Below are 21,444 nucleotides of genomic sequence, written 5' to 3'. Positions count from 1 at the left end.
TTCAAAAAGAGCAGTTGACAAGGTCATTGTGGGGCAGGGGGATGAGGGAGTATTGAGGGTTTCAGCAGGGAGTTTGTCGTCAGGGATGCTCAACAAGTATCGGTGTTGATGAGGAAGGGGAAGTAGTATTGCTGAGCCCCTTGGAGGCCAGTATCCGTACCTAATTCTCATCTGTTTATTTTTCCCCAATGCTTTGTACTGTACTCTGCACAGCAGCACATAATAAATACTATTACTAGTGTCACAACCCCTTCCCTCTTCCTAAATCATCCAGCCTCCTCCCCTACTCATCCATGCCGGTTTGCCTAAATTCCTCTCCCAGCCCTCACAAAGTCAGCAACAATTCTGGAAAAGCACCCCATCCCCATCAAAACACTTCTAACTCGTATGCATTTATATATACTTATCCTCAGCACTTGTGCCTATTTATAAGTATTTAATTGGACTTGCTATTACTTATTCTGATCCTTCTATTTGTAAATATTTTAATATTTGTCGTCTAAGAGTGTCAGCTCCTTTGTAGGCAAAGGATGTGTCTTGTGCTTCTTTGCTCTACTCTCCCAAGGGCTTAGTACAGTGCTCTGCACAGAGTATACAATACATACTGTTGACTGGCTGACTGTTCAATACACTACATTGCACTCTGGCACTACATTAATTTTATTATTATGATCAATCAATCATTGTTATTTATTGAGCACTTACTGTGTTGTGGAGCATTGTATTATACATTTGAAAGAGTACAGTAGGGTACTCCACATATTACGACTACCAAGACTAATGATATATAGTTATCTAATCATCATCAATCATATTTATTGAGCACTTACTGTGTGCAGAGCACTGTACTAAGCGCTTGGGAAGTACAAGTTGGCAACATATAGAGACAGTCCCTACCCAAGTTGTTCCAAGGTAGCAAGCTTAGCATTGGTCAATCCAAGCATCTTTGAGCACGTGATGCTCTTCCCCCAAGGTCTGCTCATTAACGAGGTCAACCACAACTGATTTGGTAGAACTTGGGAGAAAAACAATTGCTAAACCTGAACCAATATCTTAAATTATACTCAGATGCAAAACAGGTAGCCAGGGCAGGTTGGCACACAGATGTTATCTGCTTAATATGTCCAATTCCCTTAAGCAGATGGTCGATAAAAAATCTGTGCATGCAAAGAGAAAGCATCAAGCGACTCGATATAGTCATAATACAGACTAAGAAAAGGCAGCATATGAAAATCCACAAACCATAAGTGTAAATTTGATCTTGATTAAAGAACAGCTCCAAATGTGTATTTTTATTATTTCAATCTTACTGAATGAACATAATAATAGCCTTGCAAGGAAATGCTCAATAATCCGCACGCATAAGGATAAATTTTGTAATACAACCTCCGTGTGCATTAGAGGGCAAGTGTTCTGATCATTTTATATATGATTCTGATCCTCTGGAAACCCCTCAACTCAACAGGCCAAAAGCATCATTGAGAATCCTTGACTCACTGGTATGTTCTTTACTGGTGGCTCCACATACACAAGAAGATCTGAAGATGATAATGAACCACTATACAGAATCAACAAAATAGAGGAAAGAGCCTGAAGGAGACCACAGATATATAGCAGTGTGATCCTTCGTTCAACCAAAGATCACCACTGGAGAGAGAGTTGAATGCTGCCATGAATTTTTCTACCTAATTTTTCTACTGCCTTCCTCAGTGATAGGCAGAAAGAAGGCTGATGTGTCTTGTGGGAAATTTAAAGATGGGGTGTATTGTCAGCAAAGGAACTGGAATGAATTTAGAGAAATTGTGGCATTCAACTTTCTGTAGGGCCGCAAGAACTTGGTCTTTGTCTGTCACCCCCTCTATATCTAGAGTTATGTCCTCATTGTGGTCGGTAGGGTATAGAATTCATTCATTCATTCATTTAATCGTATTTATTGAGCACTTACTGTGTGCAGAGCACTGTACTAAGGGCTTGGGAAGTACAAGTTGGTAACATATAGAGACGGTCCCTACCCAACAGCGGGCTCACAGTCTAGAAGGGGGAGACAGACAACAAAACAACACATATTTACAAAATGAAATAAATAGAATAGTAAATATGTACAAGTAAAATAAATAAAGTAATAAATCTGTCCAAACATATATACAGGTGCTGTGGGGAGGGGAAGAAGGTATGGTGGGGGCGATGGGGAGGGGGAGGAGGGGCAGAGGAAAGAGGGGGCTCAGTGTGGGAAGGCCTCCTGGAGGAGGTGAGCTCTCAGTAGGGCTTTGAAGGGAGGAAGAGAGCTAGCTTGGCAGATGTGCGGAGGGAGGGCATTCCAGGCCAGCGGGAGGACGTGGGCCGGGGGTCGATGGTGGGACAGGTGAGAACGAGGCCCAGTGAAGAGGTTAGCAGCAGAAGAGTGGAGGGTGCGGGCTGGGCTGGAGAAGGAGAGAAGGGAGGTGAGGTAGGAGGGGGCGAAGTGATGGACAGCCTTGAAGCCGAAAGTGAGGAGTTTTCGCCTGATGTGTAGGTTGATTGGTAGCCACTGGAGATTTTTTAGGAGGGGAGTAACATGGCCAGAGCGTTTCTGCACAGAGATGATCCAGGCAGCAGCATGAAGTATAGATTGAAGTGGGGAGAGACAGGAGGATGGGAGAGCAGAGAGGAGGCTGATGCAGTAATCCAGTCGGAATAGGATGAGAGATTAAGCCAGCAGTGTAGTGGTTTGGATGGAGAGGAAAGGGCGGATCTTGGTGATGTTGCGGAAGTGAGACCGGCAGGTTTTGGTGACGGGTTGGATGTGAGGGGTGAATGAGAGAGCGGAGTCAAGGATGACACCAAGGTCACAGTCAGTCCACTAGCATCCTGGCAATATTGCTCTTTCATTGAAAGGACTATGTGAGGAGAATTGATGACAGCAGCATATGCTAACAGCCACTTTTTGGTGAGCTAAAGTGTGGTAAAAATTCAGTTGGTTAGGCAGAAGTATAATCTAAAGACACAATGAAGTGAAGTCTCTAATGATGCAACAGACACGAGCAGTGGAAACATGGCATCAGAAAACACACCAGACAGCAATTCAGAAGCAGAGACACGAGCAGTGGAAACATGGCATCAGAAAACAGACCAGACAGCAATTCAGAAGCAGAGCAACTCTTGGAGTAGAGGTTTAGAGCATTGATGTTATTTAATGAGCACTTAATCATTCATTCATTCAATAGTATTTATTGAGTGTTTACTGTGTGCAGAGCACTGCACTAAATGCTTGGGAAGTACAAGTTGGCAAAATATAGAGATGGCCCCTACGCAAAAACGGGCTCATAGTTTGTGGGTTTGATAATGGGAACCTGAAGCTGCATAATCAAGTCGGGATAGGATGAGAGATTAAACCAGCAGTGTAGTGGTTTGGATGGAGAGGAAAGGGCAGATCTTGGTGATGTTGCGGTAAAGCGCTCAATAAATACGATTGATGATGATAATCAATCATCCAACCAACTGTATTCATTGAACTCTTACTGTGTGCAGAGCACTATGCTAAGCACTTGGGAGAGTACAATACTGTGTTGGTAGACATTTCCCGTCCTCCAGGAGCTTACAGTCCACAGGGTGAGACAGACCTTAAAATAAATTATGGATATGCTCTGGGGCTGGGGTGAATATGAAGTGCTTAAAGGATACAGATCTAAGTGCATAGGTGATACAGAATGAAGAGGGAGAAGAGGAAATGAGGACTTAGCTGGGGAAGGCCTCTTGGAGGAGATGTGATTTCAATAAGGCTTTGAAGGTGGGGAGAGTGGTGGTCTGTTGGAAATGAAGGGGGAGAGAGTTCCAGGCTAGAGGGAGGAGTGCATTTTACTAAATACTTGGAAGAGAATAATGGAGTTAGTAGATGTGTAATTTGTTTATATTAATGTCTGTCTCCCCATCTAGACTGTAAGCTCAGGGTGGGCAGGAAGTATTTCTGCCAACTCTGTACTGCCCTCTCTCAAGTGCTTCGTAAAGTCTCTGCTCACAGTAAATGCTCAATAAATACCATTGATTGATTGATTGATGTGATCAATCCCTGCCCTCAAGGAGCTTACAATCTAGTGGGCTAGTCAGACACCAAAAGGAGGAGGCGACAGAATTTAAAAATATATACGTAAAATATATCTACATATATACTACTAAGGGTTGAGCAAAGTGGGTACATACATGTTTAGGTCATGTTTAGTGCTGTCACAGTAATAGTAGTCTAGTCTAGTAGTCCTCTAGACTGTGAGCCCATTGTTGGGTAGGGACCATCTCTATATGTTGCCAATTTGTACTTCCCAAGTGCTTAGAACAGTGCTCTGCACACAGTAAGTGCTCAATAAATACGATTGAATGAATTAATGAATGAATAGTAATAATGATGGTATTTGTTGAGAACTTACTTTGTGCTAAGCGCTGTACTAAGTACTGGAGTAGATTCAAGTTAACTAGGTTGAACACAGTCCGTGTCCCACATGGGTCTCAACATTTAAGTAGGAGGGCACGCAGGCTTTGAATTCCCTTTCCACAGATGAGGAAATGGAGGCACTGAGAATTAAAGTGACTTTTGTCATGAGCCCGTCACTGGGGATCTCCCTCCCCTAATGTCATGCGTTCAATCTATGAGCCCCTCGCTGGGTGTTTGTCTCCCCTTAATATCAGCTACTCGATGGCAAGTTCAAAGTGAAATCAACCACCACTGTATTTGATGGAAGGTTTTTATTCCATGCTTAGTCTAATTAGAAGAGATTAAACGCATACACACACAAGCACACACACTCTTCGAAGGTAAACGTAGCTACCCGTCTGACTGTTTGCCCCAGGTTTGCGAAGGTGTTCCCATGTCAGAGAAGTTTGAGGAGTCTAGCTGTCTGCAAGCACGTCTAACCAGCTCAAGTCTGTGGTGTTCCCAGAGGCCACAGTAGACGTCTCAGTGCATATTAGATGGTTGGTGATTGACTTGAATAGGAGGCTTCAGAGAAGGAGAGGAGTCAAGGATGGTGGCCCGGTTGCAGGATCGTGAGGCAGGGAGGATGGTGGTGTTGTCGGCACTGATGGAAAAGTTGAGAAGGAGATTTGGGAGGGCAAATGAGGGCATTATATCGGGGGTGGCTGTACACTATGAACATCCTGAAAAAATTGGAAACGGCCTTGTTAATTTTGTTAGGTGTATCATTGCAATGGGTCTCGACAAAAAACCATCTCCTCCACCTAAAAAGAAAAGAGAAACGGCTGATGAAACGGAAGAGGAGCTGATGAAGGATGTAGAATGCCACAAAACAAGTAAGACTGCAGTCGATGAAGAGAACAAAACAGCCACATCTGCCAGTCTTTCAGTTTATAAAGAAGGTAAGAATTTGGAAAGAAAGTGAGAAACAAGAGGCGGGTTGATGTACATGAATACGATGAGGAAAACATGTTCAAAGTGTCATAATTTCTGTGGTAATGTATTATTTCCAACATTTCTAAATGTTTTGAATTTACAGATGAAATGTTTGAGTTAGCTCAACGAAGCAAATATGTAAGAAAATCCTCTGGATTTGGGAGAGAGCATTACTTTTTGTACATGTTTGGGAGTGTGCTGCACCTTTCAAAATCAGCTGCCACAGATTTTCTATTCGATGTGAATTTTGGTCCAACTGTCTGATTTGTTATATACAGCCCATCCTATCCTTTCATCCTCCCTGGTACATCTTACTTTGTCCAGCTTTAAATTCCTTCTATTTTTCTCCTGAAGAAAGCAGTAATGCCTGCAAGCCTGCATGGCAAAAAGCTGGATAATGAGACACATCAGTGTGCTGAGTTTGTGGGGGAGGTGTGGGGATTGATATCTAGCTTCGTCTTGTTTAACGTCATCATTAATGATCTGGAAAAGGAGGAAAGCGCCACATTAATTAAATTCACTTGTGAGGACTAAATCGGGTGGTGGGAGGCTTGAAAAGTAATGGAAAGGAACTGAAAGAGGAGGAGCACTGACTGCCAGTGGAAGGAGACAAAGAAAACGCAGGTTTATTCAGTGGGGGAAAATGCTTGAAAATCTTGGCTAAGTAACGGAAGGGAGAAACTGTGATTGCTGAGAGAATCTTTGCAGAGAAGAGTGTGTGTTGTATTAGAGATAATGATAACTCTGCAAGGGGAAAACAAGCTGGGTAGTGGAGTGCTCTGCAAATGGCATTGTTTTGAGAGGAAGCACAGAAGCATCTGGAATCAACTCTAGAAAAAAATAGAATGAAATGTCCTCTTTCCTAAGACATTTCCCGATCAGAAGACTCTTGGGGATCGTCTTGGGGCTCTTTAATTAGACTGATTTAACTAATCAGTCTTAGTCCCCATTTAACAGATGAGATAACTGAGGGAAGCGGCGTGGCTCAGTGGAAAGAGCACAGTCTTGGGAGTCAGAGGTCATGGGTTCAAATCCCAGCTCTGCCACTTGGCAGCTGTGTGACTTTGAGCAAGTCATTTCACTTCTCTGAGCCTCAGGTACCTCATCTGTAAAATGGGGATTAAGACCGTGAGCCCTACGCTGGACAACCTGATCACCTTGTATTCTCCCCAGCGCTTAGAACAGTGCTTTGCACATAAAAAGCGCTTAACAAATACCATCATTATTATTATTATTTAATTGCCCAGAGACATCTGGGGGAAACTCACACACTCTATAAGAGCAGCCCAGGAAGTTATACTCTCTTTGACCTATCTGTAATTTTTTTTTAATGTCTGACTCTTCCGTAGACTGTCAGCTCCTTGTGGGCAAGGATGGTGTTGATCAACTCTGCTATACTATAATAAAAATGGCGTGTACTTTCTCTGGTGCTTCAACTGTTCACTTTCCAAGGGCTTCTTCCCCACCGATTTCAAACATGCTCAGTTCTCCCCTACACTAAAAAAACAAACCCTCCCAAAACCCCACAGCTCCCTCCAGTTACCACCCTCTCAGTGTATCTTTGTGGAAAGAGCCCGGGCTTGGGAGTCAGAGGTTGTGGGTTCTAATTTCAGCTCTGCCACTTGTCAGCTGTGTGACTTTAGGCAAGTCATTTAACTTCTCTGTGCCTCAATTAACTCATCTGTAAAATGGGGATTAAGATTGTGAGCTCCACATGGGACAACCTGATTACCTTTTATCTACCCCAGCGCTTAGAACAGTACTTGGCACATAGTAAGCACTTAACAAATACCATCATTATTATTATCATTATCTCCCTCCTAACACTGAATTGTCTACACCTGCTGCTTCTACTTCCTCTCTTCCAATTCTTTCTTTGACCCCCTCTAATAGGACTTCCACCCCTTTCACACTATAAAACTGCCCTCTCAAAAGTCACCAATGATCTCCTCCTTGTCAATTCCAATGTTCTCCAACCTCTCAATTGCCTTCAACACTGTGGATCACCCCCTTCTTAGGGAAACATCATGGAAACATCATCCAACCTTGGCTTCACTGACACTGTCCTCTCCTGGTTGTCCTATCTTTCTGGCTGCTCACTGTCCGTCTCTTTCACAGGCTTCTCCTCTACTTTCCATCTTCTCAATGTTGGCATCTCTCAAGGCGTAATCTTCATTTACACCACTGCCTTAGAGAATGGGTTTGCTCCCATAGCTCCAACGACTATGCCTTTGCAGATGATTCCCAAATCTGCATCTCCAGCCCTCATTTCTCTCCTTTTCTGCAGTCTCGTATCTCCTCCTGCCTTTAGGACATTTTAATTGTATGTCCTGCCAACACCTCAAACTTAACACGTCCAAAACAAAACTCCTCCATTTCCCACCCAAATTCTGTCCTCCCCATGACTTTCCCATTGCTATAGACCACCATCCTCTCTGTCTCACAAATTTGGCATTATCCTCAGCTCATCTCTCTCACTGAACTCGTATATTTAATGTCACAAAAATCCTACCAGTTCTACCTTATCATCGTTGTTAAAATCTGCCTTTTCTTCTCCATCCAAACTGCTACCATGGTGATTCAAGCACTTACTGTATCCCACCTTGCTTACTGTAGCAACCTCCTTGCTGACCTCCCGGCCTCCTGTCTCTCTCCACTTCAGTCCATACTTCACTCTGCTGCCCGAGTCGTCTTTCCAAAAAAACATTCAGCCCATATTCCCTACTCATCAATAATCTTCAGTGGTTGCCCGTTCATCTCTATTACTCTATTTATTTATTTTACTTGTACATATTTATTCTATTTATTTTATTCTGTTAATATGTTTTGTTTTGTTCTCTGTCTCCCCCTTCTAGACTGTGAGCCCACTGTTGGGTAGGGACCGTCTCTTTATGTTGCCAACTTGTACTTCCCAAGCACTTAGTACAGTGCTATGCACACAGTAAGTGCTCAGTAAATACGATTGAATGAATGAATGAATGAATGAATCTCCACATGAAATAGAACCTCCTTATCATAGCGGCCAATCACCTTGCCCCCTCATTCATTCATTTACTCAATTGTATATATTGAGCACTTACTGTGTGCAAAGCACTGTACTAAGTGCTTGGGGGAGTACAATATAGCAATAAACAGATGCATTCCCTGCCCACAATGAGCTCAGAGTCTAGTGAGGGAGACAGATGTCACATACATTAATAAATAAATAAGTAAATTACAGATATATGTGTAAGTGCCATGGGCCTGGGAGTGGGGATGAATGAAGGGAGCAAGTCAGGGCAACACAGAAGGGAGTGGGAGAAGAGGAGAGGAGGGTTTACTGGTAGGCTTCTTGGAGTAGATATGCTTTTAATAAGGCTCCGAAGGCTGGGAGAGCTATTGCCTATCTGATAATTGTCCTACTTTACCTTGCTTATAACTACTACAACCCAGCATGTTCATTTCACTCATTTAACAGCTTACCTCATTGTCATCTACTGGGTCATCTATCTCACTGACCAATTGCTTGCCCATGTTCTGCCTCAGGCCTGTATTCCCTCCCACTTTATATCAGCCAGACCACCAGTTTCCCCACCTTCAGGCCTTATTAAAATCACATCTCCAAGAGGTCTTGCCCCACTAAACTCTCATTTCCTCTATTCCCTTTGGGGTCACCCTTTCACTTGGATTTGTACCCTTTATTCACCCCATCTTCAACCCCATGGCACTTATATACATAACTGTAATTTATTTCAATGTCTGTCTCCCCATCTAGCCTGTGAGCTCCTTGTGGGCAGGGAACTTGTGTACCAACTGTGTTGCATTGCACTCCCCAAGAACTTAGTACAGCGCTCAATAAATACCATGGGTTGGTTGCTGCAGCCATCTCAAGGTCTCTTGCCAAATTTTTTCTCATTTCGCTGGTCCATCTTCCTTTTCACTTGCATAACATGATCAAATGTGATCCTTTTCCCTTGCTGCTGCCCTGACATTAGTTAGCATTTTCTGTTCCGTACCTCGTTCTTCACTTTTGAAATAATTCTTTTGATCATCACTGCCATTACCTCTCTACATTCCTGTGTTTGTTTGCCACTTTGGGCCAGGATGATAATCCCCTTCTCTCCTCTCCTCCTTGAGTTTCCTGCACTAGCAGGGCCTTCTCATCATGTACTTGGTGCGTGTTTTTATAATTAATTAAGTCTCTTTCACGGCAGGAGGTGGACTTTTCTCAACTAATTACCTCAGCATTTCCCAGCACTACAAAAGAAGCTGGAATCTCGGATAACTCAAATATAGAAAATAGATGAACTTCTTTCTTTAATTTTCATTTTACAGATAATTGTTTATTTGCCTAATTGGTTCCACATGAGAACACTTTGCCTTCTTTCCCTGGCATGTTGTCATTTCAACATTTAAAAAATGTTGGTGGAAAGAAAAAGGCGAACAATTAAATATGAAAGGTGAAAAATTATGGCCACCAGGGACAGCTGGAATTTATCTGATGTGACAATTCTCTTTTACGGCACAGATTTGTTATCCCTCTGCAGGGAATGCAGAAAATTAGGGGTTGTAATAGACATGTTCTCTTTTCCAAGAAGTTCTAGCTTTGAAATGTAATTACTTTCTTTAGAGATGAAATGAAGAAATTGCATAGCTTTAGCTGTAAACCAAATGCAAGAAAAATCTTGTTTTTCCTAGCTCATTATTGTCTAGGAATTGCTTAAAGCGCTTCATAGTTTTCAAAGTTTCTGCCAGCTGTTTTTGGACCAGATTAATTTATTTTTACCACATCACCATGCATTAATTTGATATCCAAATGTTTTGATAATTCTTCAATTGACATCTTACATATCTGAGGCTCTGCATTGCATTTCTTTATATTAATTTATGGGAAGAGAACACATTCTTAACCCAAAAAATAACTTGGATTTATTGTTTCCTCTCATTCCCTTCTTTTCCCTGTCCATTAATTCCTACCTATTTTAAATCACCATTTTTCTGAAACAGGCATTGTTATCCAATGGCCTCTGCCTATATATGTATGTACATATATAGTGGTATATACATTCATATAAATAGATACGTGAAGGAGTGTATATTCCATTGACTATTAAATTTTCTTTATTCTGATTCCATTGCTTGTGAGCATTTCTATATCTTTTTCTCTCATTAAAATATAAGATCTTTACTAATGATGAATAATTGTTAAGCAATCAATCAATCGATGGTGTTTATTAAGCCCTTACTGTATGCAGAGCACTGTATTAAGCACTTGGTAGAGTACAATGCAACATAATTGGTAGACACATTCCCTGCTCACAGTGAGTTAAGCATTTACTGTGTGCCAAGCACTCTACTGAGTGCTGCAGTAGATAAAAGATAATCAGGTCGGACATAGATGCTGTCCCACATAGATATTATATTCTTGCTAGATGGGAGTAGGGAGCATATCTGTGGATTTTATGACACTTGCCAAGTGCTAAATACAGCACAGTGCTTGCAGTAGGTGCCCAGTAAATACCATTACAGTATTCATTCATTCCTTCAATCGTATTTATTGAGCGCTTACTGTGTGCAGAGCACTGTACTAAGTGCTTGGTAAGTGTACTAAGCTGTACTAAGTGTACAAGTTGGCAACATATAGAGACGGTCCCTACCCAACAGCGGGCTCACAGTCTAGAACAGGGAGACAGATAACAAAACAAAACATATTAACAAAATACAATAAATAGAATAGTAAGTATGTACAAGTAAAATAAATAGAGTAATAAATCTGTACAAACATATATACAGGTGCTGTGGGGAGGGGAAGGAGGTAGGGCGGAGGGGATGGGGAGGGGGAGAGGAAGGAAGGGGCTCAGTGTGGGAAGGCCTCCTGGAGGAGGTGAGCTCTCAGTAGGGCTTGGAAGGGAGGAAGAGAGCTAGCTTGGCGGATGTGTGGAGGGAGGGCATTCCAGGCCAGGGAGAGGACGGGGGCCGGGGGTCGACAGTGGGACAGGTGAGAACGAGGCACAGTGAGGAGGTTAGCGGCAGAGGAGTGGAGGGTGCAGGCTGGGCTGGAGAAGGAAAGAAGGGAGGTGAGGTAGGAGGGGGCGAGGTGATGGACAGCCTTGAAGCCGAGAGTGAGGAGTCTGCATTTGCTAATGTCTTGTTGGTATCCTTAGTCTCCAGTGCCCAGTTAATGGGTGAAAGATGTTGATGATTGTTATTATTAATAATAATAGTAATGATTAAAATATTTGTGATTACTATAATAACCTTTCAAGTCCCACTGTTGAATCTGCGTAGTACCCGCCTTTGGAATAAGCGTTTTTTCGGATGCGAAACTGTGGCACCAGAAGAAGTTTAATGCCTAATGGTTTTAAAGGTCCCCCCCTTCTAGACTGTGAGCCCGTTGTTGGGTAGGGACCGTCTCTATCTGTTGCCAACTTGTACTTCCCACAGTGCTCTGCACACAGTAAACGCTCAATAAATACGATTGAATGAATGAATGAACTAAACCCTGGGGTAGATACAAGATAATCATGTCCCACATGGGCCTCACAGTACAAGGAGCAGGGAGCACAAGTTTTAAATCCCCATTTTCTTGATGAGGGAACTGAGGCACAGAGAAGTTAAGTGACTTGTCCTAGGTCACAGACCAAGTAAGTGGCAGAACCAAGTTTAGAACTCAGGTCCTCTGACTCCCAAGTGAATCAAAGCAAAGAAAGCTGGGATTATGTCCTCTCCTCCTCCTCTGCCCAAGGGAAGGAGGAAATACTGCATGCAAGATTCTTCTCAACATCCAGGATGTTGGGAAGATTGTGATGATTGTGGCCTCCTTGACAATGATTGTGGTCACAACTGTGACTTTTTGCTGGCGCTCTGAGTAGCCCCAAACTCTGCTCTTCTAGCACTCTTGTCTTTATCAGTTTCTGTTTTTTTTTATATTATTTTTGTGTTTTTATTGTTTCCTTATATGTCTGTCCGATGTGTAAACATCAGTGTCTGTTTATTTTAAGATTGTAAGTCCTGAGGTGGTCAGGCACCGTGTCTGATTTTCACCCGGGTATTTTCTTTCCAGCAATTAGAACAATACTCTGCACAAAGTACGTGCTCAATAAATACAATCACTACTACTGTTCGATAATGTATCAAACCATTATAGGGAAGTTTTCTGAATTGTGTATTATGTCTTAAATGGAGTTTTTCTTTCTTGCAGAATATGATGACGATTTTGAGATAGATGAAGAAAAATCAGATGAGAAAGTTAACAAAGAAGGGCAATCTGATGATCAAGTGAATGGAGTTTCAAAGTCCCCCTCGGATGATGAAAAAGATCACTTAAACCGTGAACGGGAGAGTAAAACCTCATCTGAAAAAGCACCGGAGCCCTCTGAGAGTGAAAAAGATGAAAGTGATTCACACTCTGACAGTGAGTTGGAAGAAGATGAGCAGGGTCAGTTGTTTTTCTTAACGTAAGATATATCCATGCAGTCTTTTATCTTCAGACTGTATTTCTGCTTAACAACCGAGAATGGTTTTAAGGAAGTGTTTGGGGCCATACCCACCTTTTGAGACCTGGGCCTCTCTGAGTTTTAGCCAGAAAAGGTTAGATATTCAAGTTCTGGGATTGCTCTCTGACAATCGTTCTCAGGGCTGTTTTAAAAAGTATTGCTGAAAAAATAATTTTTGGTGGTGGACTAGGCATGTAATATTACTTCTTATATATCTACTGCATGCTGGAAAAAAACAGTGGATGGGAATTGTTTCCCAATCCACCGAACCCGTGCATGGAAAAAAGATTCCAAGTGGAGTATATCAATCGATCAATCAATCATATTTATTGAGTGTTTACTGGGTGCAGAACACTATACTAAGCACTTGGGAGAGTACGATATAACCGAGTTGTTAGACACATTTCCTGACCACAATGAGCTTACAGTCTAGAGGGATATAGACTGCTCAGTGTACTGGAAAATGATCAGAAATAGAATCAAAATAGTAATAATAATAATTTTGGTATTTGTTAGGTGCTTACTATGTGCCAAGCACTGTTCTAAGCTCTGGGGGAGATACAAGGTAATCGGGTTGTCCCACATGGGGCACACAGTCTTCATCCCCATTTTCCAGATGAGGTAACTGAGGCACCCAGAAGTTAAGTGACTTGCCCAAAGTCACACAGCTGATAAGTGGCAGAGCCGGGATTAGAACCCACAACCTCTGACTCCCAAGCCCTGGCTCTTTCCACTGAGCCACGCTGATGTGTGTTCATTTATGTGTAGCATAAATTGTACTTTCCATGTGCTAATGATAACAATGGCATTTGTGGTATTTCTTAAGCAATTACTATGTGCCAAGCACTGTGTTAGATGCTGCGTTAGACAGAAGATAATCAGGTCATTCACAGTGCCCATCCTATATGGGATCTCAGTTTTAGATAGTTGGAGAACAGATATTTTATTCCAATTCTATAAATGAAGAACCTAAGATTCATATAGTTTTAGGTGACTTGCCCAAGAACAAGCAAGGGGCCAATTAGAAAAAAGTCAAGTAAAGGCAAGCATTATGGGATTCCTCCAAGAATCCCGTTACCACTGTTAGAAAGAGGCTAACGGGCTAATTTGAACTTTGATAATAATAATAATAATAATTATGGAATTTGTTAATGATGATGATGATGGCATTTATTAAGCACTCATTATGTACAAAGCACTGTTCTAAACGCTGGGGGGTTACAAGGTGATCAGGTTGTCCCACGGTGGGGCTCACAGTCTTAATCCCCATTTTACAGATGAGGTAACTGAGGTACAGAGAAGTGAAGTGACTTGCCCAAAGTCACACAGCTGACAATTGGCAGAGTGGGGATTTGAACCCATGACCTCTGACTCCAAAGCCTGGGCTCTTTCCACTGAGCCACGCTGCTTCTCCAAGTGATTACTATATTAAGCGCTTACTATGTGCCAAGCACTGTTCTAAGCACTGGATCTGACTCAATATAGGACTTCAGCTTATGTACACGTGCCCATCTACCACTTGTAATGCCCTAGCTACTTGAGCATGCCCCATTTCGGTTCCCCAGAGAATAATTGCTTGGATTAATGCTTGGATTGAAATTGGCATCCATCCTTCTACAACCAGCAAAGTTCATTCATTTATTCATTCAATCATATTTATTAAGCACTTACTGTGTGCAGTGCGCTGTACTAAGCACTTGGGAAATTACAATACAACAATAAACAGTGACATTCCCCGACCACAGTGAGTTCGCGAAGTCTAGAAGGATTGTATTATGCTGAGCTTTGCTTTAGTGCTGATGAACGGGGTCTTCATCATGGTAGTCCTCACTTGCCATTTGATCATGTTGAATACAGACAGTAGGAAATAGCATAAAGGTCTTGTATTTTTTAAGCACTGTTCATAGAGTACTTTACTAAACACTTGGGAAAGTAAAATACACAAGGGTTAGTAGTAATATTGATAATAATTGGGACATTTATTATTCACTTACTCTGTGTCAGACACCCTACTAAGTGCTATGGTAGATATAAAATAATCCTGTCCCACAGTCAACGTTGCAGATTAGGGAACACAGGAGCAGAGAAAATAAGTGATTTGCTCATGGTCACACAGCAGACAAGTGGTGGAAGCAGGATTAGAACCCAGCCCTCACTTTTTCCTTTAGGCTATGCTGCTACTCATCTCATGGAAGATGCAATCCTTGTCCACAAGGAGTTTACAGTCTACAGGGAGAGACAGACATGAAAATAAATGATAGGGGAAATAGTAAAGTATAAGTAAGAATATATGCTTAAGAACTGTGGAGCTGGGCTGAGTTTGGGTACACAGCCAAATGTCTTCTAGACTGTGTGCCCACTGTGGGAAGAGATTGTCTCTATTTGTTGCGGAATTCATTCATTCATTCAATCGTATTTATTGAGCGCTTACTGTGTGCAGAGCACTGTACTAAGCGCTTGGGAAGTACAAGTTGGCAACATATAGAGACGGTCCCTTCCCAACAGCGAGCTCACAGTCTAGAAGCGGGAGACAGACAATGAAACAAAACATATAAACCAAATGAAATAAATAGAATAAATATGTACAAGTAAAATAAATAAATAAATAGAGTAATAGATATGTACAAACATATATACATCTATACAGGTGCTGTGGTGCTGTAGGATGAGGTTGAAAGCCAGGAGGGCAAGGAGGATGACAACCGTGAGGGGAGAGGATGAGACAGGGGAGGGGAACAAAAGGGAGGACATCCAGGAGGAGGAAAAAAACGAGGCAGATCAAGAAGACCAAGTAGAGGAGGATTGAGGACCATGACAAAGAAGAGGATGAAGAGGAGGGCAGAGAGAATGAGGGAGAAGATAAGGAGGAGGGGCAGGAGAAGGATAACAAGAAGGACCAGGAGGAGAATTAAAATGAGAAGGAAGATGGCAAGAAAGAAAGAAAGAGGAGAATTCATTCACTCAACCATATTTATTCCATCTTCTTTATTGAGTATGTACTGTGTGCAGAGCCCTATACTAAGCACTTGGAAGCTCTTAGCACAGTGTTCTGCACACAGTAAGCGCTCAGTAAATATGATTGAATGAATGAATGAAAGACAGGCATTGTTCATGCAGAGGGGACAGTGAGTAGGGGAAACGAGGGCTTAGACAGGGAAGGTCTCTTGGAGGAGATGTTATTTTAGGAGGGTTTTGAAGACGGTGAGAGTAGTGGACTGTTGGGTAAGAAGGGGTTGGGAGCTACAAACCCGAAGGAAGATTCATTCATTCATTCATTCAGTGGTATTTCTTGAGCGCTTACTGTGTACAAAGCACTTTAGTAAGTGCTGTGGGCAAGGGTTAATGGTGGGGTGGATGAGATCAAGGTACAGAGAGTAGGTTGGTGTTAGATGAGTAGAGTGTGTGGATTGGGTCGTAGTGGGAAATCGGCAGGGTTAGGGAGAGGGAGAGACTTGATTTAGTGCCTTATAGGGAGTTTCTGCTTGGTGAGAAAGTGGATATGAAGCCATTGGAAGTTTTTGAGAAGAGAGGAGATATTGACTAAGTTTTTTTTAGAAACAGTGATGTGGGCAGCAGGATGAAGTATGAGCTGGGGCAGGAGGAGGCAGGAGGAAGGGAGGTCAGCAAGGAGGCTGAGGCAGTTGGGGAATGGTAAATGCTTGGATCAATGTGGCATCAGTTCGATTGGAGAGGAAAAGGTGGATTCTAGAGATGTGGTGTGGAGAGAACTGGCAGGATTGAATGTGTAGGTTGAAGGAGATGAGCCGAAGGTAATGTCAAAGTCAGGAATCTGTGAGACAGAGGCCGGTGATGATGTCTGTGGCATTAGGAAAGTCAGGGGTAAGTTGGTGGGAAGATGAGGAGTTCAGTTTTGGAGAAGTTAAATTTGAGGTGTCTGCAGTGCACATCCAAGTAGAGATGTCCTGAAGGCAGGAGGGAATGTGAGATTGCAGAGAAGGGGAGAGGTCAGGGAAATTTGGGAATGCTTTTCTAATTTTTTTAAATGGTACTCCTTGGATTCTTACTAAGTGCTGCGGTGGGTTAAGACAATAAGGTCGTTCACAGCCCCTGTCCCTCCTGAGATTCACAATCTAAGTAGGGAGGGGATGGATTTAATCCTTACTTTACAGATAAGGTAACTAAGGCATAGAAAACTTGAGAATTGCCCCAGGTCACACATCAGACAAGTGGAAGAGATGGGACTAGAACACAGAGCCTTTAATTCTGGGCTTGTGCTCTTTCTACTAGGTCCTGCAGCCTCTTTCAGGGCCTGTCTCCCTCTCTCAGTGATGGCCAGAAGGAAAAAGGTCCCTGCTTCTAATGCTGCTCCTTTCACATGCTCTGGTTCCCAGTTAGTAGTTTAATGGCCAACAGCCTGTTTTCCCTGCAGAGAAAATTTCGATGTGGTGAGGGGTCTATGGGAGACAATTCCATCTGTCTGGAAGGTAGCCAGTTATCCCTTTATAAGGCTTTACACTGCAAAATTTATTTTTGTAGCTTGGAAGTCTTTCAGTGTGTCAGACTCTGTCCAAGGCTGTCCAAAGTCCTCCTGCCTGTTAGACTTCAGGCCTGAGATTCTGGGAGTTGGGGGTGCTTCAGTGATCCATGAGTTCTCTTAATCAATGAAGTGTATTTATTGGGTACCTACTGTTGGCTAATAATATCAATCAAAAGTAATTTTTAGCATCTATTGTGTGCTGCAGAGCACTGTAAGAAGAGTTTGGAGAGCACAACAGAATTAGTATATATGGCCCGTTCCCTCAAGGAGCTTACAATCTAACAAGGAAGAATGACAATAAAATACATTTCAGAGCTGTACTTCGGTGCTTTGGGAGCTGATGAGTATTGAACTGTTTGTTGGGAGTACAAGACACACGTTGTTGTAGACAGGGAACATGTCTATCAACTCTTTTATAATAAAAATAATAATGATGCCATTTATTAAGCACTTACTATGTGCAAAGCACTGTTCTAAGCACTGGGGAGGTTACAACTCTTTTATAGTGTACTCTCCCAAGCACTTAGTTCAGGGCTCTGCACAAAGTAAATGGTTAATAATCAATCAATCATATTTATTGAGCGCTTACTGTGTGCAGAGCCCTGTACTAAGTGCTTGGGAAGTACAAGTTGGCAACATATAGAGACAGTCCCTACCCAACAGTGGGCTCACAGTCTAAATATGACTCACTGAATGATGGTTTGATGTGAGCATTACCTAAGATATCTTTGAATGGATTATGGGCATCCCTGGGGACCCAAATCCTATAGTACTGCACTCAGGTAAAGGGACCGAATTACAGCACACTTATGAGCTGTGTCCTCTGATTAGTTCCTGCAAACAAGATCAATCAATCCATCAGTAGTATTTATTGAGTACTAGCTGTGTGCAGCGGACTGTACTAAGCCCTTGGGAGAGTACAGTTCAAAAGAATGTTAGATATGTTCCCTGCCCACGAGATTAGAGTCTAGAGAAAGATGGAAGAGTCCAGTCGCAAAGATTTTGTCACCAAAATTTGAGCCAGGGAATTACGGGGGCAGCAGCATGGCATAGTGGATAGAGCATGGACCTGGGGATCAGAAGGTTGTGGGTTGTAATCCCAGCTCCATCACTTGCCTGCTGGGTGACCTTGGGCAAGTCCCTTCACTTCTTTGGACCTCAGTGCCCTCATCTGTAAAATGGGGATTGAGACTGTAAGCCCCACACTGGGACAGGGACTGTGTCCAACCAGTTTTGCTTGCATCCACCCCAGTGCTTAGTACAGTGTCTGCTACATAGTAAGTGCTAAATAAATGCCATTATTATTATTACTAGTGATTTGTGCATAGTGTACACCTGGACCCCTGCCTGAAACTCCTCCAACTGTCCAGCCTTGCTTGCCCTCCCAAACCTGGGTACTCTGACTGCAGGTCAATGTCTTCTCTCCTTCCTGATGAAGATTTTTCTTAACCTATCAGTTTTCCCGGGGGACAGACGGCACGGCCTCTTAGTACGCAGCATACTGTTGAGACTCGTAAATAGTTCTCTGAATAAACCACCATTAAAAGTCATGATGGTATTCATTAAGTGCTCCTTATGTGCCAAGCACTGTTCAAAGTGCTGAGATTGATAAAAAATAATCAGGTCGGCCATATTGCCTGGGCCACAGGGGTCTCAGGGATTAAGAAGAGGGGAAAACAGGTATTTTATCTCCATTGTATGAACAAAGAAGATGAAGCAAAGAGAAGTTAAGTGATTGTCCAAGGTCACATAGCAGGCGAGTGGCAGATCCTGGACTAGAATGACTCTTGCCCGAGCATGAATCAGGATGCTTTTGTGTTACAGATTAACAGGTCTTGGAGTATGTGGTTGGATAATTACTTTTAATCTAACAAGGAAGGAGTGTGCCCTGCAAATAATACCATGAGGTGTTTAAGGAAAACCACTAGTGACAAAGCATATGGCATCTCATCTTTAGCGATGTCAGATGCTTACAAAGACCTTGGAATCCAGACATCACTAAATTCTTTCAGTGCCCTGATTAAGCATCCTGCTTTTATTATATGGATATGTTGGGAAGGACCTTACTGTCACTCGCTTCCTTAGAGTCAGTTGGAAAGCATATCGCTTATTATAAGACTAGAACACTTGAACTGCTCACTAACAGAAGTCCTGTTTCACATAAACACTTGAGTTGAGTCATCAATGAGTGATGCACTGCAGTGGGACAGATGAGGGATAGAAAAGAGGACACTATCTTGAGAATTATGATCGAGCCATCCAGACCTTTAAAAAGAATAACAGCTTCCCGTTCCTTAAGTCTGTGGTGACTCCAGACATTAATTCATTGGTCAAGATGCATTGCCAGTGAAGAGTAATGTAGGGACTGAGGAGGTCTAAAAGCAGACTGTCAGCAGAGACAATAGTTTTATGGTCAATAAACTTGGCATAGAGAGCTATACAGATAAGCTAACTCTTGGCATCATTTGTTACAGATGCAATGACGTTTCTGATCCAAGTCTTCAATTCTTGCCCTAATTTTATATAGAAAGAGAGAGACAGATGAAGGAAGACTTTCAAAAGTATAGGCTTTTGTCTTGGTTTCATGGAAGGCTTTGTTGTTTGGACAGTGAGGTCCAATCAGTCAACAGGTTTAGTTGCAATGTTTTCCCATTTATACTTTATTAGAGTACCCTCTCTGCAGAGATCAACAGCTCAGAGGCTCCTAAGTGCCAAGATATATGAGAGAGGTTTTGGGAAAGAAGAAAATAACGTGTCATAATCTAGTTTGGGGAGTATCTATTTTCAGTTGAATTTAGTAGGTACTTCATGAAGACATTCCTGACTGCTTCAGCTTTAAGTTACCTTTCAAAGAGTAGAATTCTTCTACCTCAGTTGAAAGAATCTTTTGTCCGGTTCTGAAATATGTTGACGGCACCTGTATTTGCTCAGGATGTAACTGAGAAAGTTCTCCTTCAGAGAATCAACCTCCACTGCTTTGGGACCCTCCAAAGTCATACACTCTTTCTGTTATTGACCCCACCCCTTACACTCCTCTCGATGTTTCACATCTTTTTGCAACCTGGATCTGCCTCCCCACCAATCTCCCCTTTGGGCAGAGGGGTGATCTTCTCTACTAAGTATCCTTCTTTCTCAAATGTCTCCTCCATGGCCACAGTGCCTTCCCTCCCCTCCTGGCCTCAGCTCCACAATTTAGCGGTCCCAGGGGAGGAATTCTTCTTATTATTATCAGTATATTTGTTCAGTGTTTACTATGTGTCAAGCACTGTGCTAAGGGTAAGGTGATCATGTCAAACACAACCCTGTTCCACATGGGGCTCACAGTCTAAACAGAAGAGAGGACAAGAATTAAATCCCCAGTTTAAAGTTGAGGAAACTGAGGCACAGGAAGGCTAGTGACTTGTCCAAGGTCATGCAGCAGGCAAGTGACAGAGCTAAGATTAAAATCCAGGTCCTCTGATTCCCAGACTCATGGTTTTTCCACTAGGCCACACTGCTTCTACTTACTCATTTCATGCTATAGGATAACACTTACTCTATCCTAAAGAGGTGGGAGTCACTCATTTTGGCACGTTGTAATGGTAATAATAGTATTCATTGTGTGCTTGCTCTATGCTAAGCAGTAATATAGATGCAAGATAATCGGATCAAAAACAGCTCTTACCACACATGGACCGGACCTTCCAATCAAAGAGGAAGGGAGAAAAGCTATCTTATCCCCATTTTATAGATGAAGAAACTGAAGCCCAGAGAGGTTGAATGACTTGCTAAGAATCATACAGGAGCCTCCCAGTGAGTAAGAGAAGCTAGAAACCCAGTTTCCTGACTCGTAGTCCTGTGCTCTCACCCCTAGGCCAGGCAGCCTCAAATAATAGGATGGATGCCAAGGAACATTCTTCTAAGGTTCCAGGCACAACTTATTTCACAGTTGGATAGCTCAATTGTCTGGTCCAATACATAGCAGGCTAGAACCCATGGTTCCTGACCCCCACCAGCTCTGTGTTTTTTCCATTTGACCACACTGCCTTTGTATTGTTCACAGTTGGAGCTTGGGTGATGAAATCCTATAGTAATGCATCCTTTCTGAGCCAAAA

At 42.5% G+C, this 21,444-nt stretch overlaps 1 protein-coding gene across 3 annotated transcripts in view; it reads left to right on the top strand.

The window, feature by feature from the left end:
- Nucleotides 1–21,444, top strand: part of ERICH3 (glutamate rich 3) — a 121,786-nt gene that overhangs the window by 84,597 nt on the left and 15,745 nt on the right. For all 3 annotated transcript variants that reach the window (XM_038745945.1, XM_038745946.1, XM_038745943.1), the window contains exons 10-11: nucleotides 5,162–5,343; nucleotides 12,558–12,794. In XM_038745945.1, coding sequence (XP_038601873.1) covers nucleotides 5,162–5,343; nucleotides 12,558–12,794 — 419 coding nt within the window. The remainder of the gene's footprint in view (nucleotides 1–5,161; nucleotides 5,344–12,557; nucleotides 12,795–21,444) is intronic.

Source organism: Tachyglossus aculeatus, chromosome 4 (assembly GCF_015852505.1).
Source record: "Tachyglossus aculeatus isolate mTacAcu1 chromosome 4, mTacAcu1.pri, whole genome shotgun sequence".
Classification (NCBI taxonomy): Eukaryota; Metazoa; Chordata; class Mammalia; order Monotremata; family Tachyglossidae; genus Tachyglossus; species Tachyglossus aculeatus.
The sequence above is the reverse complement of the archived record's forward strand: the minus strand, read 5'-3'. Positions and strand labels throughout refer to the sequence as shown.